At 34.8% G+C, this 25,953-nt stretch overlaps 1 protein-coding gene across 1 annotated transcript in view; it reads left to right on the plus strand.

Moving 5' to 3' along the window:
- Smp_163740 (spectrin-like nuclear envelope protein) overlaps positions 1-25,953 on the plus strand; it is a gene marked incomplete at both ends in the record, with an annotated part of 103,058 nt that overhangs the window by 12,852 nt on the left and 64,253 nt on the right. Inside the window, one exon of the mRNA XM_018790327.1 lies at positions 5,412-5,636. Coding sequence (XP_018655682.1) covers positions 5,412-5,636 — 225 coding nt within the window. The remainder of the gene's footprint in view (positions 1-5,411; positions 5,637-25,953) is intronic.

Consider the following 25,953-nt stretch of genomic DNA (forward strand, 5'->3'; position numbering starts at 1 on the left):
GGTACATCCAGCTGACGAGTCCCAAATAGGACGAAACGCGAGCCCTGGATTCCACTGCTAACCACTATCCATCTTTGCTTACAATGTACCACTCAGTTATAAAAGTCATAATTGTCTCCTCATTAGAAAAGAAAATTATTTATGTAAATAGCCGATATTAATTCACTTGTTTAGTGTTGGTTACTATGTTAAGGCCACATAACTTATCCTAGGTTAAGGACAAGTCGATTTACTCGTTCTCCTTGAGTCACATTTTGACCTTGTTAATTATTCACTTATCAACATTGACTGGTTTTATGTAAGCGTATGTGTGTGCACTTCTTATACAACTCATCACATGTCCGTAGCTTATTTTGTGTGACTATAATTATTGAATAACGCTTGATTAAATAGAGTTAGCTCACATGCCCTCTCCACTGCACGTTATTTCACCTCGCTCTCTTCTCTTCGCTTCCTTTCTTCAATCTATCAACAAGTGTACAACACATATGTATTCAAACATCTATTCTCGTATTTGATTTATTTAATTCCGTTATTCACTAACATGAGTTAAGTCGATCATTTTATACGAGGATTGATGATATATACATTTCGACAGCATTCATTCAATAACAGTCATTCATACGATCTACTTGGAGTCAGATCTCGAGCGACAAAACTTGTTTATAAAATTTTCACCTAATATTTAGAGGTTAGAAGGGAATATCAGCAGAAATCTTGTGACTGTTTTGTACATTTTTTTCAATTGGATACTTGGTTGATTGTAAGAATCAAGTTTATTCCAATCTGTGAATTTTACAGAAATAATTATTTGTAACAAAATAATTACTTCATATTTTCAGTTGCGGTGACAACCAGTTCTAAATGTTTTTTTCTATCTTCAAGTAATACTAACCAGTATTGATATCAACGACTGGATACGATTACGTAATGACAAACCTAAATCAGAATATTCACTATTATGTAAATGACGTAGATAAATTTCATTATAGTTATTGCGATTTATGTATCAGAGATGAGACGACTTTTGAGCGACGCCAAAGTGACCTTGAGAATGTCCACCTACTTACTGGGGCTAAATGAGCGTTATAAAGTAATGAAAAGAATAGAGATTATGACTTACATTTGATTGTTAGGGTTAGGAGTTAGATTTAACTAAAATGTCAAAACGCTATTTAGACAAATGGATAATGTGTTATGCTAAGTCTGATTGGTTTGTCCATAAATTGTAGACTCACCATAGTGTTTGGTGGGGAAGATCATTGGTGGGTTATAAGTATTCAATAATTATTATATCAAGATTATTATTTATGTACGAAGTAATCAAAGATTAGTGAAATGGGATTAATATGTTTAAGATTAATATCTGTTTATTGGTGCTCAATCATAGTGATGAGCTCATTTTGTAAGGACGGCATGTTGGTAAACTCTAGGAAGCCTCAAGAAGCCCAGAAAGAGCCGCAGACATTCCATCCAATCACTGCTAGGGGAATATTCTAGAATGTCGACGTGTAGCTTCCCCATTGGATGGATAAGAATGACCCCTATGTGCCTATTGGTTGTCTGAAATGATGATTTACTCTCAGTCAAAAACTATAAATACATGAGATTTTTGTACTATATTTTGACACTGTTTCGGGGAATAAAAGTTCCTACTTACTAGTCTTCTGTATTCTCTCTTGTGACGTTGCGGGTTCTATCGTTCAAGTAGTCTAGTAGTACGCGGCATAGTAAGAATCAAGGCTCTAGATATAACACATTTAATATTGAACTTCTTTTATTGATTATTCTCAAATTTGAAGACCAAGTTTAAGTATACATTCAGAGGTACGTAGGATGCATATTTAATGCATTCTTCTCATGGGATAACTCTAAAAATAATTCAATCTATCACTGATTGGTATTAATAATAGTATCATTTAGAAAGAAATTGACTATTTCTTCTAAATAAAGTAAGGGAACTTGAACTAATATCTTGATTAATGTTACTTATTTACACTGATTGATATTTGAACAGAAGCCAATTACATATTTGTCTTATTCGTACTGCTGTGATTGAATTGTTTTCGATCCAGATCCAATATATCCACTTGTTTATTACATGGACTGTGTATGTGTTGTTTTAAACCTATATCCAGCGCTTTGCATCGATTCATTCCAATCATTTAACACCAAAACGCAGTGTACTTTTTGATGGAGTTTTGTCCTCTGAGCTGGATGGTTTGGTCTTGGAGCTTTCGTCGTTCCTCTGAATGACACCATCAGTACAGATTTCAAGTAGAATTGAAGTGTTCGAATTTCTTCACATATGGTCCACATTTTGTCATTTAGACCTCGATCTTGATTGGTTATTGTTGACCTTAAACCTGTTATTGTTTACTTCTTTATTTTGGTTGTATCTTCCGTTGATTTGCTTTTTGGTCCTATATTTGTCCATAATTTTTCTGATTGGTTGATAGATTGGATGGATTTCAATGTGTTTATTGATTGCTGATTGATTTGAGTGCTAAGCTTCTAAAAATTCTCTGACGTTTTTAGAATTGCCTCTATCCAAGACCTCAACATTTTCCCAGTCGAATGTGTGTCCAAAGTTGTCCATATGTATTGATACAAGCGAGGATACGTCGTGTCGTTTGACCGCTAATTGGTATTCTTGTAGGTGAAGGTGGAATAGGGGTCCACTTTATCCGATGTAGTGTTTTTCTCACTAGGCACACTTTATTTTGTACATGACGTTCTGTTTTTCTTCTTTTGTCACTTCGTCCGCTGGTTTGCATAGGATCGATTGAAGTACTTTAGTTGGTTTGTGTGCTATACTTATTCCAAAAGGCTTCAACAATCTTGCTGTAGTTTCTGATATGCCTTCTATGTATGGTAGGATGTTCTGTTTGTTGGTTTCTGTACTCAATTTTGTTACTGCTAATGTGTTTGGTTGGTATTTTTTGGTGAAGTTGATTGGATAGCCGTTCTTTTGAAAGATAGTCTTCAGGTATTTTTCTTCATTTTTCCGCGCTGCACGTGTGTTACATAGTGTCCTGGGCCTCTTGAACAGAGTTTGCACACAGCTGCATTGTAGATACTGTAGTTGAGAATTTTGTATGTATGAATCAGCTTCTGATATACTTGATTCTCCAGTTTTCTTGTGTCGGTTACGATGATTGATATATCCAAGATTGTTGTTTGATTCCTGTTCCATTGTGAACTTGATGTCATCGAAGACGTTGTTGATCAGATTGTAGGTGTTTTCCGGTTCATTTTTTTGATGATGACGAATGTGTCGTCCACATAACGAATCCAAATTTTTAACTTGATCACTGATAAGGTCGAGGCTTCCAGTCTCTGCATCACTGCTTCTGCGATGAGTCCTGATATTGGTGATCCTATCGGTGTTCTTTCGTTTGTTCGTAGATTTTGTTGCTGAATTGAAAACATGTTGTTAAGCATAAATAGATGAGTTCTAGTAAACTTCGACTTCTAAGGTTCCTGTACTTTGCGAGATTTGTGTCGTTGGTGAGAAGCAGGGATAGAGTTTCCTTTGCTAAGATTGGTTCAATTGAAATATATAAGGCTGTTACATAGAAGGGTATCACCAGTTCGTCGTTGTTGATTTGAATGTCCTTAATCTGATCTAGGAATTGTATGAGGGATCTGACGGAGTGATTGGATGGATGGAATTAGTTCACGCAATGTTGAGTCAGTTTGACTGATTGTTGCATTACATCGATAGAATTTGACCAGTATCGACGATCGAACAAACATACTATTTGTCACTATTTAGCGTTCAGTTAGTGTAAATATGTTAGTTTGACAGGAAATCGGTCGTTACTCAAACAATTTAATGATGAGAACTGCTCAAATAACTGACTGACAGTAGACGATTAGCAAAAGTCTAAAGTTAAAAGATTTCTTCCGGTTGGCTCCAATCACTAACTTTCTTTAGTCCATCCAAGACTTTAATAGTGAATTAAAGTGGTTGTCAATAGTACTTTTTGGTGGACAATTAGTAAGGAAAATTGACTTTGTCTACACTAATTTAATAGGTGATGCTCAAAGTAATTATAATGAAATTTATAGGAAAACTGGTAGAAGTTAAGTGACACCAGACATCTATTTAGTTCCTATCTGAAACTTCAGAAAATAATGGAAATAACTGCTCATTAGTGATTGTATTGAAAAGAAATATTTTAAAAGATTGACAAAGAAAGGGCAGCATTTCTACAATTGAAGAATATATGCAACTCAAAACAACTGTCTATCAACTAATATCAAAGTCACAATCTTCAATACGAACGTCAAGACAGTTAGTTCTACTACACGGAGCTGAAACTTCTAAAACTACTATAACCATCATCAAAATGGTATAAGTATTTATAAATAGTTGTCCACGCAAGATACTAAACATCCATTGTCCGGATACTATCAGCAACAGCCTTCTGTAGGAGAGGACAAACCAACTTCCAGCTGAAGAGGAAATTAGGAAAAGACGGTGGAATTGAATAGGACATACATTTTGGAAATCACCAGACTGCATCACAAGGCAAGCGCTTACTACCTGGAATGGCGAAGGAAAATAAAAAATAGGAAGGTGTATGAATACACATACTACGTGGAGAATTGGAAACAAACATGAGAAGGATGAATAACAATTGGAGAGAACTGGAAAGGATTGCCCAGGGAAGGGTTGGATGGCGAATATTGTTGAGTGACCTCTGTTCCTCTACAAGGGGTAACAGGCGTAAGTAATTAAGGAAGTACTTATGACAATTTAAAGATAATTAAAGTAATGAGATAAATCAGCCAATAACTTGATTTTCTCATAGTTGAAACCATCAGTCAATTGAAGCTAGATCACCATAGAAAACCTGGAAGCACTGAACGGTCGTTTCGTCCCATAGAGGGATTCCTCAACAGTTCGCATCCACGATCCCACCTCACGAGGTTCGAACCCAGGACCTACCAGTCTCGCGCCAGAGTACTTAACCAGGTTTTCCATGATAGTCTAACTTCAATTGACTCATGATTTCAACTATGAAAATACTGAAATCTCCACAAAACCCCTTCTGAACTTGATTTTCATTAGTTAAGATATGATTGTCAACCATAATTTACTTTGATATCATTCATCCCATATCTTTATATGTATATGCATACATATAGAACACTATCTAAGCATGAATTCTAATTTACATAGGTAATTTTCATCATCCAATCTTTATTATACATGATTGTATATAAACAAATATGTATCATTGTGAAAGGCTTCACCCTATTCTCAATATGTTGATTATTCATATCTCTTATACTATCACTTCACTTGATCATTGATATTCATTTCTTCTATTTGTTTGTTTGTATGTGTTTGTGTTTACCTATTTATCTCTATTTCTTTGTTTATATTTAATCCATTATAGAATTAGATCATAATACACGATTGAATGCAAGACATCGTATCTATGATGAATATCTAAAATCTTTAGAGAAAAGATATAATATTAAAATGAATCAATCTAATGAAGAAATGAATAGAACAAAAAATTTAATGGATTATGATTTAATACCACATAGTTTATACATAACGACAAGTGTTGATGGATTACATTCAATGTTAACTACAGTACAAATGGATTCATTAAAAAGTTATCCTCATTCAATAGATCAAAAATTAATGAAAGAAAATACAACAGAAGAGAAAATTATTGCAAATAAATGTAAGTATTATTTAATATAGTTGCTTACTTACTTACTTAATTACGCCTGTTATCTCACATCGTGGAGGAGCATAGGTCTTACACCAGCATTCTCTATCCAACCTTGTCCTGGGCAATCCTTTCTAGTTCTTTCCAGTTCACATTCATTCTTTTCATATCTGCTTTTATTTCCCGGCGTAATATGTTCTTTGGCCTTTCACTTTTTTGCTTCCCTTCCGGATTCAAAGTTAGGAATTACCTCGTGATGCAGTTTGATGATTTCCTCAATGTATGTCCTATCCACTTTCAACGTTTTTTCGTAATTTAATGCAATATAGTAGTACTGATTATTTTGTTGTTGTGGTTGTTGAAAGATTGAGGAGAATTTTGAAGATAGATATTAGAAAGTAAATCTAATAAGAGAACCCAGGATCATATTCAATAGGGGATTTTTAATAATTGTATATCAGAACAAATTATGAAGTCATTTCAAAATTAAAATTAATATAAGGTAATCAATTTTATATATTTATTTATTTAAACACATAAATATTGGTACAAAGAAGTACCAGATACATATCAGTTTCAGTTTGGAAAGGACAGGAGGCTTGATGGCCTGTGTTAGTCCTGGCAATGATGGTCTCTCAGCTGATCCAACTTTCTTTTGAAGGAGTCGGCGGATGGAGCCTCAACCACGTGCTGAGGTAATGAATTCCACTCGTTGATGATTCGATGGGAAAGTCGGTAGTCAGCTGACAAGTAATTCGTTCTGGGCTTGTGATCGTTTTTGGAGTGTCCTCGTAGATTTTCTGTTTTGGAAGACAAGAAAAATGAGGGCATATCAGGTGCAAACTTGTGATTAAGCAATTTGAAAACTGTAATCAAGTCGCCTCTGATTCTTCTATATAACAGCGGGAATAGGTTTAGCTTGGTCAGTCTAGTACCATACGGGAGCTTCGCTATTCCGGGAATCAGCCCAGTTGCTGTTCTCTGAACCCTTTCCAAGAGTTCACTGTCTTTTTTTAGGCAGGGGCTAGCTGCTTGTATGCAGTACTCAAGTTTAGGGCGTACGAACACTGTATACAAAGTCAGAAACGTTTTAGCGTCGAGATGCCCAATAGCCCTGCGTATGGACCATAAAGTCCTAAAACCTTTGGCGGCTATTGCACGGCAGTGTGCAGTAGTCTTTGGGTCTTGACTAACGATGACGCCTAAGTCATTGTGTGCCTGGACAATAGGTAACTCAGTGTTATTCATCATGTATGTATCTGTACCCTGGTGGCCAATATGCATCACAATACACTTGGAAGTGTTTATCGGCGATTGCCAGGTTTGGGACCATTCAGATAATCTCTCCAGGTCATTTTGAAGTTCTAAGCTATCGCCCTTGCTTTGTATCGCTCTCTATATCTTGACATCATCAGCATAGAGTAAGACCGATGACGATAGTAGACGAGGGAGGTCATTTACGTACAGGAGGAATAACACTGGCCCCAAAACTGTACCCTGTGGGACTCCACTAAGCACAGTTTCCCAGCTAGACAACTTGGAGTTCACCCTTACTCTTTGTTGACGCCCAACTAGGAAGTCTTTTGTCCACATCAATAGATTGCCTTCAATCCCGACATTCCTTAGCTTATATAACAGCCGGTTATGCGGAACTTTGTCGAAAGCTTTGCTGAAATCGATGTAAGCTACGTCTAAAGGTAACTTTTGGTCCTTAAGAGCGTACCAGCTTTCACGAGCGACTAATAAGTTTGTGAGACAAGAGTAACCTGTTCTAAAACCATGCTGCTTTTCTGAGAGGATCCGGTTTTCATCGAGGTACTTTAACAGCTCCTTCCGAATAATCTTTTCTAAGATTTTAACAACCACACTAGTTAGGCTAATTGGTCGGTAATTCTCAGGCTTATGTTTTGTACCTGTTTTGAAGACAGAACTTACTATGGCGTTCTTTCAGTCTTTTGGTAGACGACCCTGGGTTACGGATAGATTAAAACATACACTTAAAGGGTTCGCAACAAAGTTAGCTAATTCCTTCAGTAACCTAGGATACAGTTCATCGGGTCCAGTGGATTTACCTATGTCAAGCTTAACTAGCAGACCAAAGACATCGAGTTCTTTAATGGTCACGCTGTCCAGTGTTTGTGTGGAGAGATTTTCATGGACTGGTGAGAAGGGTGTTTCTATGGTGTATACATTGCTAAAGTATTTAGAGAATACTTGAGCTTTGCCAAAGTCGTCCTCCACTAGTGATGAGGCAGTACTGTCTCCCCATAGTGAAGGAACATTTCTTCTTCTTTTTGCCCTTTGGTTTATATACGAATACAAGCGTAGGAATACAAGCGCCGCACAAATCTCATTCGATTTGTGTGAGGGATTTGATACTGCCCAGATGCCCAAACTGAGGCAGATGGTTTCCTTAGGGGGCCATACCCCGAGCCTTTGACCTAAAGATCCACAAGGCAGTGGAGCATCGTGAAGAGATGCAGTCCCATGGTAGCTGGTGACCAACGATTGGTTCATACGCCATTTGTTCCCTTAGGATACTGGAGTCCATATGCACCATTGGTTTGGAATCAGGGTTTTTCAGCTCCTCTAGATAAATACTCTATTTCGACCGACCCGGTGAAAACACTGGATGTTTGTTTTTCGTCCTCTCAATTGCTCAAATAACACCTCTACTGCGGTAAGGCAGTGAGTATGACTTCCCTGTCAGAGGCTATATACGCGTGGCCATGTGAGAGCATTTCGAGAGGGAGAGCGGACTCTCCTGACTCTCATCCCTACCAGGGCATTTGGGGGCAGGTAATGAATTAGAAGTAGGAGAAAGATGAATAACAGTAAGAGTAAACGTAAGGGAATGTAATGGGAGGGGGGATAAAATGTCTGAAAAAACATCGGAATTTGTAATTTAGGTGGGGGGGGGGAAATAAATTATGGATGGATTTACGTTAGTGTGATTGATTTTATGTCATCAAAGTCACTTACTAGTGTTCACAGATATCGTATGGGCCTCAACCATATGATCTATACCTACCAATATATTTTAGATAAAAAGCCAATGATTTGATGAACTAATGTCACATTTTACTGTATACTAGATAATTGTTTTATTTAACGATAGGACTTCATAGTAGTGTGTACAACAAACCAAATACTGGATTAAGTGCCAAGTACTTTATCACCCGTCTAGTTACTTGAAATCTGATGACTCGTCTTTTCTAAATTTGATGATATGATTCTACTATCGTAAAATAATATCTATACTTAGGTAGCTGCACTTCAGACCTTACCGATCTCATTAGTTTTAACGTTGCATACTAGAACTTACAAAGATGATCTAGAAGTAGTTTCTCCCTTTTAATGAGTCAGTTTTCAAAGAATTCAATTCGCAAACTATTGTTCAATAATTACTGAAATTATTCAAAGACATGTATTTGAAGTAAGTAGTCTCGTTTTCAAAATGATGTATAAGAATTTGTTTTCAATATCTTCAGGATTTATTACTAGTATGTATCGCTCTCGTTATACATGAAGCTATGATCCATTATACCATCGTGTAGGAAAGTTACCAAACGATATTTGATTTATTTTATTAAACGATTAAACGTTCAGATAACCTGGTAAGGGGCAGTATGATGATTTTAACCACTGGTTGAAGATGTTAGGTGATGAGTCAAAGTTGGTCAAAATGGAGGAGATGTATTCAGTGTTCTGCTTTCCTATTTCATACTTCTCAATTGGTGACTTCATTCTTTCTTCTAGATTTCTATTTTCAAAGCTTGATCTTTTCTGCTGTTACTGATATTGTGATTATTTATATTATTTAGGCATTTATATTGATAATTTCATCTCACTCAATTGATGTGGTCTGGCAACTTGAACCGATGAATACATGTGCCAAATTCAACTTTGTTTATAGCTGACTAGGTGGATAATTAAACGTTAGCTGAATGAATTATCCTGTTCATAAATAAAGAGAAACGTTTGTTTTATTCTTTAGAATTCTCATCAGTTAATATTGACTATCGTATATATTCCTTAATAGGACAAAAAGCTGACATGACTTCATTTACTAACCAGTATCTGACCTCCTTACCATAATTTGTTGTTCACTCATTCAAACTTAATCTAAAATTATTTATAATGTAGTGGCCCCACAAATGTTCTGGTACGGCCGAGAGTGGGGAGAGTATGCTCTCCCTTTCGAAATGCTCTCACATGACCACGCGTATATAGCCTCTGCCAGGGAAGTTTTACTCACTGCTTTCTCATGGCATTACTGTTGTTTACGAAATTGGGAGGACGAAAAGCGAATATCCGGCGATTTAACCGGGATGTTGGACACATAAAGTTCACCTAGGGAAGTTGGAAAACCCTGATTCCAAACCAATGATGCACATGGGCTTCAGTATCCTGAGGGAACAAGTGGCGTATGAATCAATCGTTGGTCACCGGCTACCACAGGGCTGCATCTCCTCACGATCCTCCACTGCCTTGTGGATCTTTCGGTCAAAGGCTCCGGGCGTGGTCCCCTAAGGAAACCATCTGCTTCAGTTTGGGCACCTGGGCAGTATCACAGCCCTCACACAAATCAAAAGAGATTTGTGTGGCGCATATATATCTGGTACTTTCTTGTACCAATATTTATATGTTTAAATAATAATAAATATAAATATAATGTAGTGAACGAGGACTTGGCAGGATAACCAATTGATTGTTTAATGTAAAATTGCAGTATCTTCGTCAAATATGAAAATCATACATTAGGTACATTATTTACACATTTCCCATCAGTTGTCTCTTACAAATTTCATTTGTGTTGGTATTACAATTACTCTCTGTATACGTTCCTATTCTCTCTAATTCGATCTTCTTAATCTTCTGTTACGAGGTGTTCCACTTCTGATTGGTGTTGTATGGTACTTATATCTGTTAATATAAGTAACATACACTACGATAGTAGTAAAACAAACTAACCAAATACACCTTAAAATAACTTTTACTGATCAAAATTCACTGGAATACATCATTGTTTAATTAATTTTGTAAACCTATGCTTCTGGAAGTGATTTGTTAAAATGATCTATATATATCATTCTACGATTATCATTTTGGATCTTCCAGGGTAATATCAACCGTAATGTTTCACAAAATGAACCTATTTCAACTTCATTACTTTTATTTTACATTTGAGTAACTGGGATAATATTGCAACTGATTACTTCAGAAAATAATTCAGTACCGTATGATCATATGATCATTGTTTTTTTTACTCATGTAATCAGATGAAGTGGGATTTAGTCACCATGGGTTATCGTATATATGTAAATATACTTGGAAGCAACCTTATTAATTTAAACGCCCATCAATCTATTTCAATTAGCATTAGATAACATTCAATTATTCAAGTATAGGGGCGACAGTAAAGTACAGAACTCATAAATAAACAAAATTTACATTTGACTATTCAATTATCATTAATTGTCTATTAAAACTTTCGTACAAAATAGTAAATATTAAATATCTGAAAGGGTTTTTTGGGTGGGGAGATTTCAGTAATTTTATAGTTGAAATCATGAGTCAATTGAAGATAGACTGATAGGTCCTGGGATAGAATCCTGCGAGGCCAGATCGTGGATGTGTACTGTTGAGGAGTCCAACAATAGGATGAAATAGCCGTCCAGTGCTTCCAGGTTTTCCATAGTGGTCTAGCTTCAATTGACTCATGATTTCAACTATAAAATATTAAATAATTTGTATTTTATCTTATATATATGATAATAGTGGGCGCCATTTTTAATTATAAGAGTACATTTGTAAAACAAATAAATTTGGTCAAGAACTAGAACATAAATAACCAATATAAATCGTAAAAATTTTTTATATATTTTTTCTTTTTTTTTTCAATAAAAAGGAATATAATGATAAATTCCTGAAAAATAATAACTATGGCTACCATTTTAAAGTATTGATTATTAATTAACTGTTGACAATTTTTTTTCAGTTACAGGGGGTTTTGTGGATATTATAGTAATTTAATAATTGAATTCATAAGTCAATTCAAACTAGACCATCATGGAAAACCTGGAAGTACTGGATGTCTGTTTCGTCCTAGTATGGGATTCCTTAGAAGTGCGAGATCGATAGATTCTGGGTTCGGATTTCGAGAGGTGTGTGCTCACTGTCGAAGAGTCCTGTACTGGGACGAAACAGTTATCCAGTGCTTCCAGGTTTTTCATGGTGGTCTAGCTTTAATCGACTTATGAATTCAACTATCAAATTTTTTAAGTAACAATTTTAAAATATTCAACATATTCATCATGAACCGATATCATACAACATAGTTTATTGTTGTTTTATTTTGAAATTGATAATTCCTCAGAATGTAAGACTCACTTCTTATCCATAACTGTTAAGTTCACTGAAGAGCACGTTAGATTTGAATCAGTAAATTATCGACAGAGTACATTGTAGTTTGATAAAATATCTCATAAGTGAAGTGAAATAGAAGCCTTGTAAACAAGATATGCTCATAGCTAAAATGTAATAAAATCCATAATCACCTAATCAATTCTATTCATTTTTAATCTATTTGTGACAAAGATGTTTCTCAGATTTAGCACTTAACATTTCTCCGTACAGTTTTTATCAGATATCTTTTTATCAATCAATTTCTCGTACAATCCAGTTTATGTTATGCATTTGAGAAGGCTTCTAGAGATAACATGATAGCTCGGTAAAATATAGGACTATGGCTTTTCCATTAGTCTTACAAATTTTAATGAATGTTCATTCTATATCGATGTATCCTTTAGCAACTTCACATCATTTTCAGTAATTAGACTTACTTTGGTTTTTGCTTCTACAAACCTTGCATATACTATTTTAACACAGATGAGTTAAATAGCCTTTCAACTCAACAAAGGCCTAACTCGGTTATCAGTAGGACGTAATATGCAGTAAAGATCATTATCATTTAAAAGGATTATATTTATTCTTCATCGAACAAAAAACCTGAATTGAATATAAACAATTGGGTCATATTTCATCGTATAAACCACTTTACATTTTCGCGTGAGCATATATCGATAAGATGGAAACCTTATGTCCTGCAAATAAGAATAGTTAAACATACATATGATGGTAAACACCCATATTTCTCCATTTCCAAACACTTGGTTGAAACAGGTCATAAGGTTATAAATAAATAATATATTTGTAATATTCCAATGAGTAGAAAAAATAGATTTTCTGACGTTTCGTTACTCTGAAGAAGTGGCTTACACTGAGTCACGAAACGTTAGAAAATCTAATTTTTCTACTCATTAGGATATTACAAATATATTATTCTCATAGTTGAAATCATAAGTCAATTGAAACTAGACCACCATGGAAAACCTGGAAGCATTGGATGGCCATTTCGTCTTATTATGGGACTCCTCAGCAGTGTGCATCCACAATCCCTTCTTGCAAGATTCGAACTCAGGACCTACCAGTCTCGCGCCAGAGCATTTAACCGATAGACCACTGAGCCGGCATCCAACGGTGCTCATGTTTTCGATGCTGGTCTAGCTTCAATTGACTCATGATTTCAACTATGAAAATACTGAAATCTCCACAAAACCTCTTCTGAATATATTATTTATTTATAACAATCTACCCAATGCTCAATTTATTCGAAATTATCAAATCAAAACTTGGTAATGATACCTACATGTCATAAGGTTGACCTTAACTCATCTTTCATGTGTTTCCTCTAAAAGCTGTCTACCACGAATACATATGTATGATGAAGCCTTAAACATACGGAATTTCAAAGTTCTCTGTACTTTCAACTTACCATGGTAATACTGACTTTATATTCAACATGATGTATTTTATACTGATTTTCTTTATGTTGCAATTCGTTTGGTTTCCTCATTATTTCTCATATGAATATATCTTAACATGTCCGTTCATGTGTAATCAGATTATTGTTCAAAACGTATTACTTTAATTTACCATATAGTTCTGATTAACATCACCATCTCATTACATTATTTAAATTCAATAAACGCTAGATTGTTAAACTATTTAGCAAAAGGTGAAAGGTTAAAATAAATAACATTTCTAGTTTATCCAATTCTCATCGAGTGTTATCATTAGCTTTCCGATCTAACAAAAAAGCACAGAAACTTATGAAGGAAGTTATCATTCTGGAGTGACATGATAATGATATGAATTGTGAAATGGTGAAGATTTGTAGCTTTGGTGGATGATTCTAATGAGGTTTTGTTCTCTGAAATGGATGATTTGGTCGTGGAGTTTTCATTGCTATTTTGATTGATTAACAAATCACGATCAAGGTCTACAAGATAAGATGTGGGTCATATGTGGAGAAATTCGAACACTTCACTTCTACCTGAAGTTTATGCTGATGATGTTGTTCAGAATAACGATGAAAGCTGCATGACTAAACCATCCAGTTCAGAGAACAAAACCCTACCAAAATGATATGAATCAATTTATTGCTCTTTCCTGTCAATCAATAATATCTCAGTAGTAAACAAGAAAATACCTTCACGTAGATTACTTCTTTTAATCAACAGTTTATACTCAAATTCATTTAGTATTGTTTGTTTGAATCTTCCCATTGATGTGTTAGGACTGCAACTGGTCAGTCTCTTATTGGTGATATGTGCATACTGTGCGTATTGCCTCGATATAGCCTTATTTCACAAGCATTATAAGCAAAGATGGATAGTGGCTAGCAGTGGAATCCAGGACGCGCGTTTCCAGCTGACGAGTCCCAAATAGGACGAAACGCGCATCCTGGATTCCACTGCTAGCCAATATCCATCATTGCTTACCAAGTTTATACTCATTTAGATAGCATGTCAAGGTTTAGAAGGTAAATATTGGTTCTCTCTAAGTGAAGTATGTTTCCTCTTTGTTTTTTTTCCTTAGACATTTTATGCACCAAATAAATTTCTCTATACCATCTCAATATTATTGAAATCGACACCGTTGTTATGGAAACAATAGCTTGTATATTATAAGGTCGCTGAAACATGTTTTTTTTATGTATATGTGTGTAAGCTGACATATTCGATAAAGTTAAGCAAAACAAATTTATATGTACATATAGGGTAATTCGTAATTAAGAATAGACGAATTATGTAATTATTCTTGTATGCATTAAACATCGACCAAGTGATATGATGACATTTTACCGATAATGTATACTGGTACGATAACAAGATGAACGGATTGTACTGGGATAATCGATTCTCTATCTGATATCTTTCTGTTCCTCATTGAATCGTAGGAATATCACAAAATATGACCTGGATGTGTGACGTCAAAATTAGAAATTTGGACATACTTTTTCTTACCTTACTTACGCTTACTACTCCCAATGGAGCATAGGCCGCCCACCAGCATTCTCAAACCCACAGTATCCTGGGCCTTCCTTTCTAGTTCTATCCAACTGTTGTTCATTTTTCTCATGTCTGTCCCCATTTCTCGACGTAATGTGTTATTTGGTCTTCCTCCTCTCCTTTGGCCTTCAGGATTCCATGTGAGTGCTTGCCTTGTGACGTAGTTGGGTGATTTCCTCAATGTTTGTCTTATCCACTTCCAGCACTTCTTCCTGATTTCTCCCTCTGCTGAAATCTGGTTTGTTCTCTCCCACAGTAGTTTGTTGCCGATAGTGTCAGGCCAACGGATCTGAAGTATCTTGAGTAGACAACTGTCGATAGACACCTGTATCTTCTGGATGATGGCTTTCGTAGTTCTCCAGTTTTCTGCTCCATGCAGTAGATCTGTCTTGACATTTGTATTGAAAATTCTGATCTTGTAGTTGGTTGACAATTATTTTGAGTTGCAGATGTTCTTGAGTTGTAAATATGCTGCTCTTGCTTTGCCGATCCTCGCCCTCACATTTACAAACAGCTTAAAATTATCATAGGAAAAGAATTGAATAATTTACCCTGATTTTGCTCAACAACGGAACAAACTATTCATTAACAGTATAAAGCAAAATCTTATTAAGAGAAATTCCAGTCTTATTGATTAACAGCTTTATTTTTAATAAAGACCATTTAAATTAGGTTGTATTGAGTAGGCAGAAGATTTAGCAGAAAGAAAATATGATGTTCTATAACTATGGGTTATAAAAACCAATAAAGTGGTGGTAAACTTTCACCAATCTTTAGAATAAAGACAAAATAATCAAGTCTAGAAACTATTTTCTTAAAAAACCTATGTTAGCGTTTAACGGATGTCGGCTCAATGGTTTATCGGTTAAGTGCTCAGGCGCGAGACTGGTACGTCCTGAGTTCGAATCTCGAGAGGCGGAATGGTGAATGCGCACTGCTCAGGAGTCCCATAATAGGACGAAACTGCCGTCCAGTACTTCCAGCTTTTCCATGGTGGTCTAGCTTCAATTGACTCATGATCTCAACTATGAAAATACTGAAATCTCCACAAAACCTCTTCTGCTCACATAATATTTGGGAAGATCATCTTATACCAAGTATTAGGACATAAGATTTGACTGAGTAATCCCTTCTAATCTTATAAATTCAGAATATTTGTTCTAAGCTAAATGGGGAAGAGAGTTTAAATCTTATCACAAAATGTATCATTTTAAATTTGTTTCTTTGTACTCGACAAGTGAGCTCCAAGTCACCAAGAACATTGACTTTTTGCAATAACATCCTTAACCAGTGTATAACAGTAACATGTAATTCAGTCTAACTGGCCTTCAAGCATTCTCTGATTGGTGGGTCTTTATTAGAATAGTGGATTATAGATTAATTGTGATTATTAATCGATGAATAGCAACTGGAAAGAACTAGAAAGGAAGGCTCAGGACAGAGTCGGATGGAGAATACTGGTGAGCGGCCTATGCTCCTCGACGAGGGGTAACAGGCGTAAGTAAGTAAGTAAGTGATTATTAATCAATATATAGTTTGTTTGCTACTGTCCGCTCAAAAAATCGGATAAATAAATAACGTTTTACGTCAGAAATGAACTATTTCCCCCTAAACGACTCATGATTATAGACTACTCAGATCAGTGAGACGTTCTAGTATTTCCCAGATTTCAAGGATTATTAAAGTGATATTCCATATTTACTAAAGCTTTATTATATCCTTCTGTAATGAACAAAGATTCAAGTGGAGACAACCAGTTTATTGTTTAACACAATATTACAAAATTTGTTAATGAAATCTGAGAACCATACATTAAATACTTCATTTACAAATCTTCTATCAATTGTCCTTCATATTCTGTATGATTCTTTCAAGTCACAATACCTTTCTATTCCCGTTTCTGTTTTCTTTAAATCGATCTTCATAGCCTTTTGATATCATGCCTTCCTTTTTTGATCAATGTTACATACTACTTATGTCTGTCAATATGAGTAACATATACCACAGTTCAAGTTCAACTTGTGTTCTATCGGAAAAACGTAATCTATGTATAGAGAAATACTAGTCAGAAGTATCTTATAAACATATTCATACAGATACATTTTGTTTACAAAAAAGACAGATTAGAGTTAATATTGAACAACTAAAAAAAATCTAAAACTAATCGGTCGTTCAGCAATACAATAATCATCAAGAAATTAAAATAATATCAATAGCTGAGATCATGAGTCAATTGAAGTTAGAGCACCACGGAAAACCTGGAAGCACTAGATGGTAGTTTCGTCCTATTGTGGGACTCCTCAACACTACACATCCACGATCCCACCTCTTGAGATTCGAACCCAAGACCTATCAGTCTCGCACACGAGCGCTTAACCTCCAGACCACTGAGCCAGTCTGCATCCAACGGTGTTAATGTCTCACTTCAACCAATCCACGAAATTTCAGCAATACATCCACCATTGTCTTCAGTGAGTTACTATCTCACAACAGACGAAACGGCCGTCCAGTACTTCCAGGTTTTTCATAGTGGTCAAGCTTCAATTGACTCAACTTTAACTATTCATTCTGACTACTTAATCAATATATTTATCAGATGAGTAAAATAACTGGATAGTACTCACTAAATTTGTATATTATTTATAAACACTTTCATTAAAATAAGTTTATTACAGTTCGTAAAAAAATTAAATACAAACCCCCCTTCCCCCCCCACAAAGGGAGAAAAAAGAAGATTTATTATAGATAAGTGTTTAAGGTGAACTAATTATGAAACCAAAAATAAAGCAACAACAATAACATATAACTACATAGATGCCAAATAAGTTCGATGTTAAATTTCTAATCTGTAACCTTATAAGGTTTGATTCGTTTGTTGTTTTTGTTTTTCTTTTGAAGTCACATTATCATTTAAGTTCATACCTATAAACAGATAAACAATTGCACCTTTACTATAGTAACAGAAAATTAAATGATAACAATGAAAAAAAAAGATCGATATAAAAAAATATGGATAATTTTATCACCGCTTTTTTTGTGTGTGTCCATGTTTCAATGATTGTTAAATAAGAAAGGATAAGGAATTATGATTTTTCAGAAGGGGTTTTGTGAAGATTTTAGTCATTTTATCGAGTTGAGATCATGAGTCAATTGAAGCTAGATCACCATGGAAAACCTGGGAGCTATGGACGGCCAACTCGTCCTATTGTGGGACTCCTCAGCAGTGCGTATCCACGATCCCGCATCGAGAGATTCAAACCTAGAACCTGGTCTATCGGTTAGGTGCTCTGGCGTGAAACTGGTAGGTCATGGGTTCGAATCTCGCGAGGCGGGATCGTGGATGATTCTTTTGTCATTTTTCTCTTAATAACTACTCATTTCATAGGAAATTGTGGTCTCCAGTGCATAAATTTTTTATTTCATGTCCTTATTATTCCATGTTTGCACGTCACATGTGTGTTTGTGTGTGTATCTGTACACTTATAACTTTCCCATTGTGAAAATTAGAACAAAACATGTAAGCGAACAGTTGTTGATGATGATCTAATTGAAAAAAATTGTTCGCTTACATGTGTTATTCTAACTTATAACCTTATTGAATGCCTATCTCTTTATATTACGCATTATCTACGTTGTGTTATATTTACTCTTGAAATGAGATATATTGTGAGTAGGCACGTTCACCCTATCTGATCCTTTTATCATTTCTTATTGTCTGTTAGCATTAACGGATGTGTGAAATATATGTACTTAGAAATCAATCACGTATTTCACTAGTATTATTCCGTCATTCACAAATGTGAATGAAGTCGATGAATATATACGAGGTTAAGTGGGATATGAATATTTTTAACATTGATCATCCGATAAAGATGAAGTGAGAAAACGGCCCTATGCATACATAACCCTACTAGTCATCACATTCAGGACCTCGTGGTTTCTTGGTGAGATTTTGACTTTTAGACTATTAAGGTAACATTTAACGGAATACAATTTCAGCTTCAGTCAATTTGTGGTATTGAACAATCAGCTTCTAATATAGAATAAAAGAGCTTTATAATACTTTCTACTTTTCAATGATTATTTAATTAAACTTAGTCCAGTACATAAACTATAGAGTTTAAATAATCTCTAAACAATAGTTGCAAACTATTAATTGATTTTCATGGTTGAAAGCGTGAGTCAATTGAAGCTAGACCACCTTGAAGAACCTGGAAGCAATGGACGGCCATTTCGTCCTAGTTAGGGACTACTCAGCAATGCGCATCCACGATCCCGCAATCGCGAGACTCGAACCCAGGACCTACCAGTCTCGCGCGAGAACACTTGAGCACTAGACGACTGAGCCGGTCGGCATCCAACAGTCTATCTATCAATCTTTGTGTACAATATATGTATGTATGTTATAAATGAATTTGAGAATAGAAAATTGTTTCAGTTGTGTTATTTATCTGTTTGTCTATCTAATAATCCTTCAATGTGCAAATTAGTTTATTGCTTCACCTATCAAGTACAAATAGAATCTTTTATATTAAAATATAAGTAATTTGATGTGATTATTACCTTTACTACGTTTTGGATTGTTCTCATTCCGTTTCTTGTTTCTAAACGTAATTTGAGATTTATTTGAAAAATTAAAAAAAAAGAAAAACAAAAAAGAGAAAGAGCATAGTTACTATTATCATATAAAAATTGGATTTATTTCTATGGTGGAATTATATCTGATCATCATTCATGTTTATATGAATCAACATTAGAGACATATATACATATATCTTAGTTGATCCCTCCCTATCAAGTGTTCAAATATTTGATTCTTTAATTATAATTGGGTTACTATGATAAGGGTTTCAATGAATCAATATATATATATATATGAGATCCAATGTATTTATCATTATATGACATAGAGATTGTAGTTGGATTCAATGAAATCAAAAATTATTATTAAAGTTTTTTCATAATCAATATTTTATGAAATATTAAAAAAAAAAGAAAAAACAAAAAAAGAAAGAAAAACAAAAACAAAAAAAAAGAAAAAAATGGATGAGTTTGTTGAATTTTGGTCTGATATATTGAATACTAAATTGAATATACTTAGAAGTAAGAATATTTATTTATGTTATTTGATTAATATAATGATATAAATTATTTGGAAGAATTGGATCCAACATTGAAACTCTAATTATCTTTAAGATTTTATTTATTTATTTAAACGTAGAAATATTGATGCAAAGGGGGTATTGAATACATATACACTAATTGATTTAAGTATAGGTTATGATTTGATTCACAAGATAGTGGAGCAATGTAAGGAGATGTAGTCCGATGGTAGTCGGTGATCAACAATTGGTTTATATACCATTTGTTTTTTCAGGATACTGGAACCGTAGATGGATCCTCCATATCCACCAACCCGGTGAAAGCACTGGACATTCGCTTTTCGTCCTCTCAATTTCGTAAACCACACCCGTGATGCTAGAAGGCATTGAGTAAGACTACCTTGACAGTGGTTGTATACACGTGACCTTTTGAGGGCATTTCGATTGGATGATCTCACTCTCCCCACCCTTGGTCGTACCATGGTATTTGGGGACTTATAGTTATCTTTAATTCCACTGAAACATTATACCACAGCAATTCGATCAATCAAATTTTAACAATTAGGTTAAACGTTTAATAGCCGTGTAGTATATTCAACTATATTCAACTTTGTACTTTAAAGATCCAGAATATGTACTGAATTAGTAATGTTTAGTTGGTTTTTTTTAACATAAGGTAACTGTTGAGTGGAATCATTACTAAATTATACCACAAAACGGTTATCAAATCCTAATATGTTTGATTATCATTTCAGTTCATAATCCGGGGTGTCAAAGATGTCAGATTATTCAAATATGAAAGACTTGAGAGATTTTCTCCAAATTCTATAATCTATATATCGTCTTATAAATTAGAATTGCGGAAATCTTTTTCTAAAGAATTAACCGCTGATCCATTTATCATAAAAGTATCAGCTTAAGCAGTTTAATTATATACTTTTTATGATTAACTGATATCAACTGAAGAACTATTGAGAATCAAGAAGCTATCCTAAACTATCCTGTTATAAGCAAAGATGGATCGTGGCTAACAGTGGAATCAAGGATACGCATCTCGTCCTGTTTGGGACTCGTCAACTGGATGTACCTGTATCTCAGAGTTGATGTCCACTCTAAGACTCGAACCCAGTACTTTTCGCTTTAAGCGCCACCGCGTTATCCACTCAGTTGCTGAGTCCTGATAGTCACTTGCTTGTGCAATGGGATGAAGTTTAAATTCATTTAGTATTATTTGTTTGTGAATTAAGGCTATATCGAGTCAATACGTACAGTATGCACATATGCCAATAAGAGACTGACCAGTTGCACTCCTAAACATCAATCAGATGATTCAAACAAACAATACTAAATGATTTATCCTGTTCTAGTTTAGGAATTTTCAGTAATGCTTGATATGTAAGCTCACATGAATTGCATTCTTGAACTTTCGGGTCTCACAGTGAAGCACGATATATTATTCAATTTAGTCAGAGTTCAGTAATTCATATTTCCAACTTAGATCAGATTTATTTTGTAGGATCCTCAGATAATACTTAATGATCAAAGTTTTATAAGAGTTCTATAGATTATGCTATTTTTAAAAGAAAATTGTTCAAGAATTAGAAGGTGGTTTTGTAGAGATTTTAGTAATTTTATATATTTGAAATCAGGAGTCAATTGAAACTAGACCACCACGGAAAACCTGGAAGCACTGGACGGCCATTTCGTCCTATTATGGGACTCCTCAGCCGTGCACATTCACGATCCCGCCTTCGAACCCAGAATTGTAAAATAATACTGGATAATCAATTAAATTATTATCCATGTTTTTATAGTATCAAGTGAGTAGCTTTGAAATGGATTTCTATACAATTTGGTGGCTGATATAACTAGTGAATTCATTCAGATTGGCAACAAAATATTATCAGAAGGGGTGTTTTTGTGGAGATTGCAGTAATTTGATAGTTGAGTTCATAAATCGTTTAAAGCTGAATCACCATGGAGAACCTGGAAGCACTGGATGGCCGTTTCGTCCTAGTATAGGACTCCTCAGAAGTGCACATCCATGATTCCGCTCACGGGATTCGAACCCAGAACTTTTAGGTCCTGCTTTAATTGACACATGAACTCAACTATTAAATAAAATAATAATTTTTCAGTGACATAAAATGAACATCTCATTATAGCACTATTCACATTTCACATTGAGAACCTCTTTTATACATAAGACTGATATGTGTTTGGAAATAACGATAAAATATTCTTGTTTATAACACTTTTAAAATAGTCCCCAGTTTTTTCTTTACCGGTCATTCAGATAATTTAAGATTTTTAACAGTATGAAAATTTGTGAAGATTGTAGGATGAAACAATCGTCCAATGCTTCCAGGTTTTCTTTGATGTTATGAAGTTAAGATCATCAGTCAATTGAAGTTAGACAACCATGGAAAACCTGTAAGCACTGGACGGCCGTTTCGTCCCAGTATGGGACTCCTCAGCAGTGCGATCCACGATCTCACCTCGTGGTATTCGAACCTAGGACCTACCAGACTCGCTCCAGAGCACTTAACTTTTCTTTGATGGTCTAGCTTAGATTGACTCATGGCTTCAAGTGTGAAAATTTAAGATATTTTTAAATTACCTACTAAAACTTGACAATTTAGTAAAATGAAATTAATTTTAAACTAGAGAATTTGAAGAATTGGTTTTTATTAGTACTTGACGTCAAATGAAGAGTTATTAAACGTCATGGATGATGAGGCAGTTGTTTACTTGACAATGCATACCAACGTCCATATAGAAGATTATATCGAAAAACTGTAGTGATCATACGACGCCTCAATATGATTAAACTTGAATATGTGAACTACCTAACTTTAGCGGGATCGTGGATGCTTACTGCTAAGGAGTCCTACAATAGGATGAAACGGCCCTCCAGTGCTTCCAGGTTTTCCGTAGTGGTGTAGCTTCAATTGACTCATGATTTCAACTATGTACAAAAAATTACTAAAATTCTCCACAAACAACTCCCTTTAGCCTATTAGTTTAAATTACTCAGATAGTCAATATCACAGATTGACTTAAGTTAGAAAAGATCATTCCAAACTAGCGTACCCTGTATAGTTTTATCTTCCTATTATGGAACTTATCAGGAGTGGTCACGTGACAATGCTATGGATTGATATTTATGTTCATGTTCAAATAATCTTGCTTACTTAAGTATTTAATTTAAATGTTCGTTCAATAGTCAATAGTAAGTTATTCCAAAGATAATTTTTACTTTAGTATTGTTTGTTTGAATCTTCCCATAGATATGTTAGGACTGCAACTGGTCAGTCTCTTATTGGCATATGTGCATACTGTGCGTATTGCCTCGATATAGCTTTAATTCACAAGCGTTGTAAGCAAAGATGGATAGTGGTCAGCGGTGGAATTCAGGACGCGCGTTTCGTCCTACTTGGGACTCGTCTCTAATTGACACATGTGCACGAGGATATCAAGACTCAGTAGCAGAGTGGATAACGCTATGGCGTTTGAAGCGGAAGGTACTGGATTCGAGTCCCACAGTGAACATCAACTCTGAGATGCAAGTATATCCAGTTAACGAGTCTCAAAAAGGACGAGATGCGTATCCTTGATTCCACTGCTAGCCACTATCCATCTTCGCTTATAATTTTTTTCTGTTTACAGGTAAAATTATATGTACTGTAACTGTTATAAGTTTAAATCAATCTGGTTGAGAGTAGAAAATTTACCAGCAAGACTTCTGAACACAAGATAGGTAAAAGCCAGTACATTAAAAGCTACTCCACCCCCCTTATTACAGTTGTATTTCAACTGAACTCTGTTAGTATAGTATTAAAAACTGAATGGGATAATTATACTGTGAATAGAGTTTCAATTCAAAATTTTTCGGAAAATGTCAGTGATGTACTCCTTAAGAGCCAAGTTTTGAATGAAGTTGTACATTTTATCCACATTATTATCATTGTGAAAGGTTTGTAACCATGAGTAGCAACTCAGTTAACAAGAGTAAAATTCCATTTGAAAAGAAGACATTTTGGAATCGTGCTTAATTTCAGCTACTGAATGTCTAACCTAAGACGGATTCAGAACAAGGTATAAGAAGCATTTAGCGAGTTAATTGAAGTTTCGTTATTTTCCACGGCTTGATGCTCAAAGGACATAAGACTCTCAATCAAGATTACCTGTATTCACATCTTTAAATTATGTTTTGATCTTGGATAACTTTAAACCTCAATCAGAGACTTAAACTGGTCTATCGCTGTCAGGTATCAAAGTATCTGATCGTTAGTCATAATTGGGTTATTATAAGTGTTTCACTGGACAAACATAGATCCATGCATTTTTCATTAAGCTATACTTTATTTTTAAGGACCAGTTATACTATATAATCCGTCAACCAGAAATTAGAATCTTAGCTTACAACTTAGTAGTTAGATATACAGAGCTTTATTCATTGTGATGTAATTGTACACTGAAAATAGGTGAACAATTCCTCATACAGTGATAAATTTAATCCAAAAGCTCGTCTCCATGTCATCCCTTATTACAAGGTTAAATGACGTAATTTAAAGCCTTTTGTGAAGCTCCAGTTTTTACACTGATTCATTTGCATTTTCACATGAGTATAAATAGTCTCTTGTACTACTACTAATGATATTAGAAGGGGTTTTGTACATATTATAGTAATTTTAACAGTTGAGCTGATAGGTCCTGAATTCAAATCTCGTGAATCGGGACCGTGGATGCGCACTGCTGCGGAATCCCACAATAGGACGAAATGGCCATCCAGTGCTTTCAGGATTTCCATGGTATTCTAGCTTCAGTTGATTCATGATCTCAACTATTAAAATTAATAATGATATATTAGATTATTACTGTAATTTAACTGACATTGTACAAAGTGGATTACTGAATTCAAACTTAGCAGCTAGATAGTTTATTAATAATTAAAGTTTCCAAGTACCTGTTTTACCACATGTAAGTTTGAAAGAAATGTACCACTTAAAAACTCCATGCTAGAATGGAATAACTTCTTAATATTCCCTTGATAGCTGTTATTTTTTTTAAATGAAATCAGTTCATCCACAAATTAGACAAATCTTCAAAGAAATCTAATAGAGAATAATTCTCACCGTTTTTCTTAATAAGAAACAATAATTTTATCACAATTGATTGATCATTCAGTGGTGATTAATTTCGTATGTGTCAAGTCCTTCTTAGTACAGATCGAATGCTATCAATCAAGTTGTAATGTGGCCATTAGTTTAGGTGACTCGACACCGCGTGCATTATGATGAGATAAGATGGTGGTTGGAGGTGGTCAACAGGAAACCTTGGACTCGGATTTCGTGCTACTTAGCACTCATCAGCAAGGTGTACCTGTAATCTTGAGGGAACTGGTGATCTCTGAATTAGTAATTTTATACTTCATCGTTCTATTGAATAATCGGTAGTTTATCAGCCTAGTAGTACATCAGTAAAATTCTAAGTTGATTGTTAAGATCTATCTTCGAAATTCACATAAAATAAGGTGTATTCTAAAGATTTTCCATGAATAATCAAGTAGATTGTTAATGATGAACTTGAATTGAATTTATTTGTCTTGGTTGTATATTCGGTGAATATGTGTTTGTATACTTGTATTCAATCGTTTGAAAGATGAAGTTAGTATTGTAGTGAAGCAGAACATAGATAAGGACAAGTGATTATATTTAACATTGTTGAAATCATGAG

This window comes from Schistosoma mansoni, chromosome W (genome assembly GCF_000237925.1).
Source record: "Schistosoma mansoni strain Puerto Rico chromosome W, complete genome".
Lineage (NCBI taxonomy): Eukaryota > Metazoa > Platyhelminthes > Trematoda > Strigeidida > Schistosomatidae > Schistosoma > Schistosoma mansoni.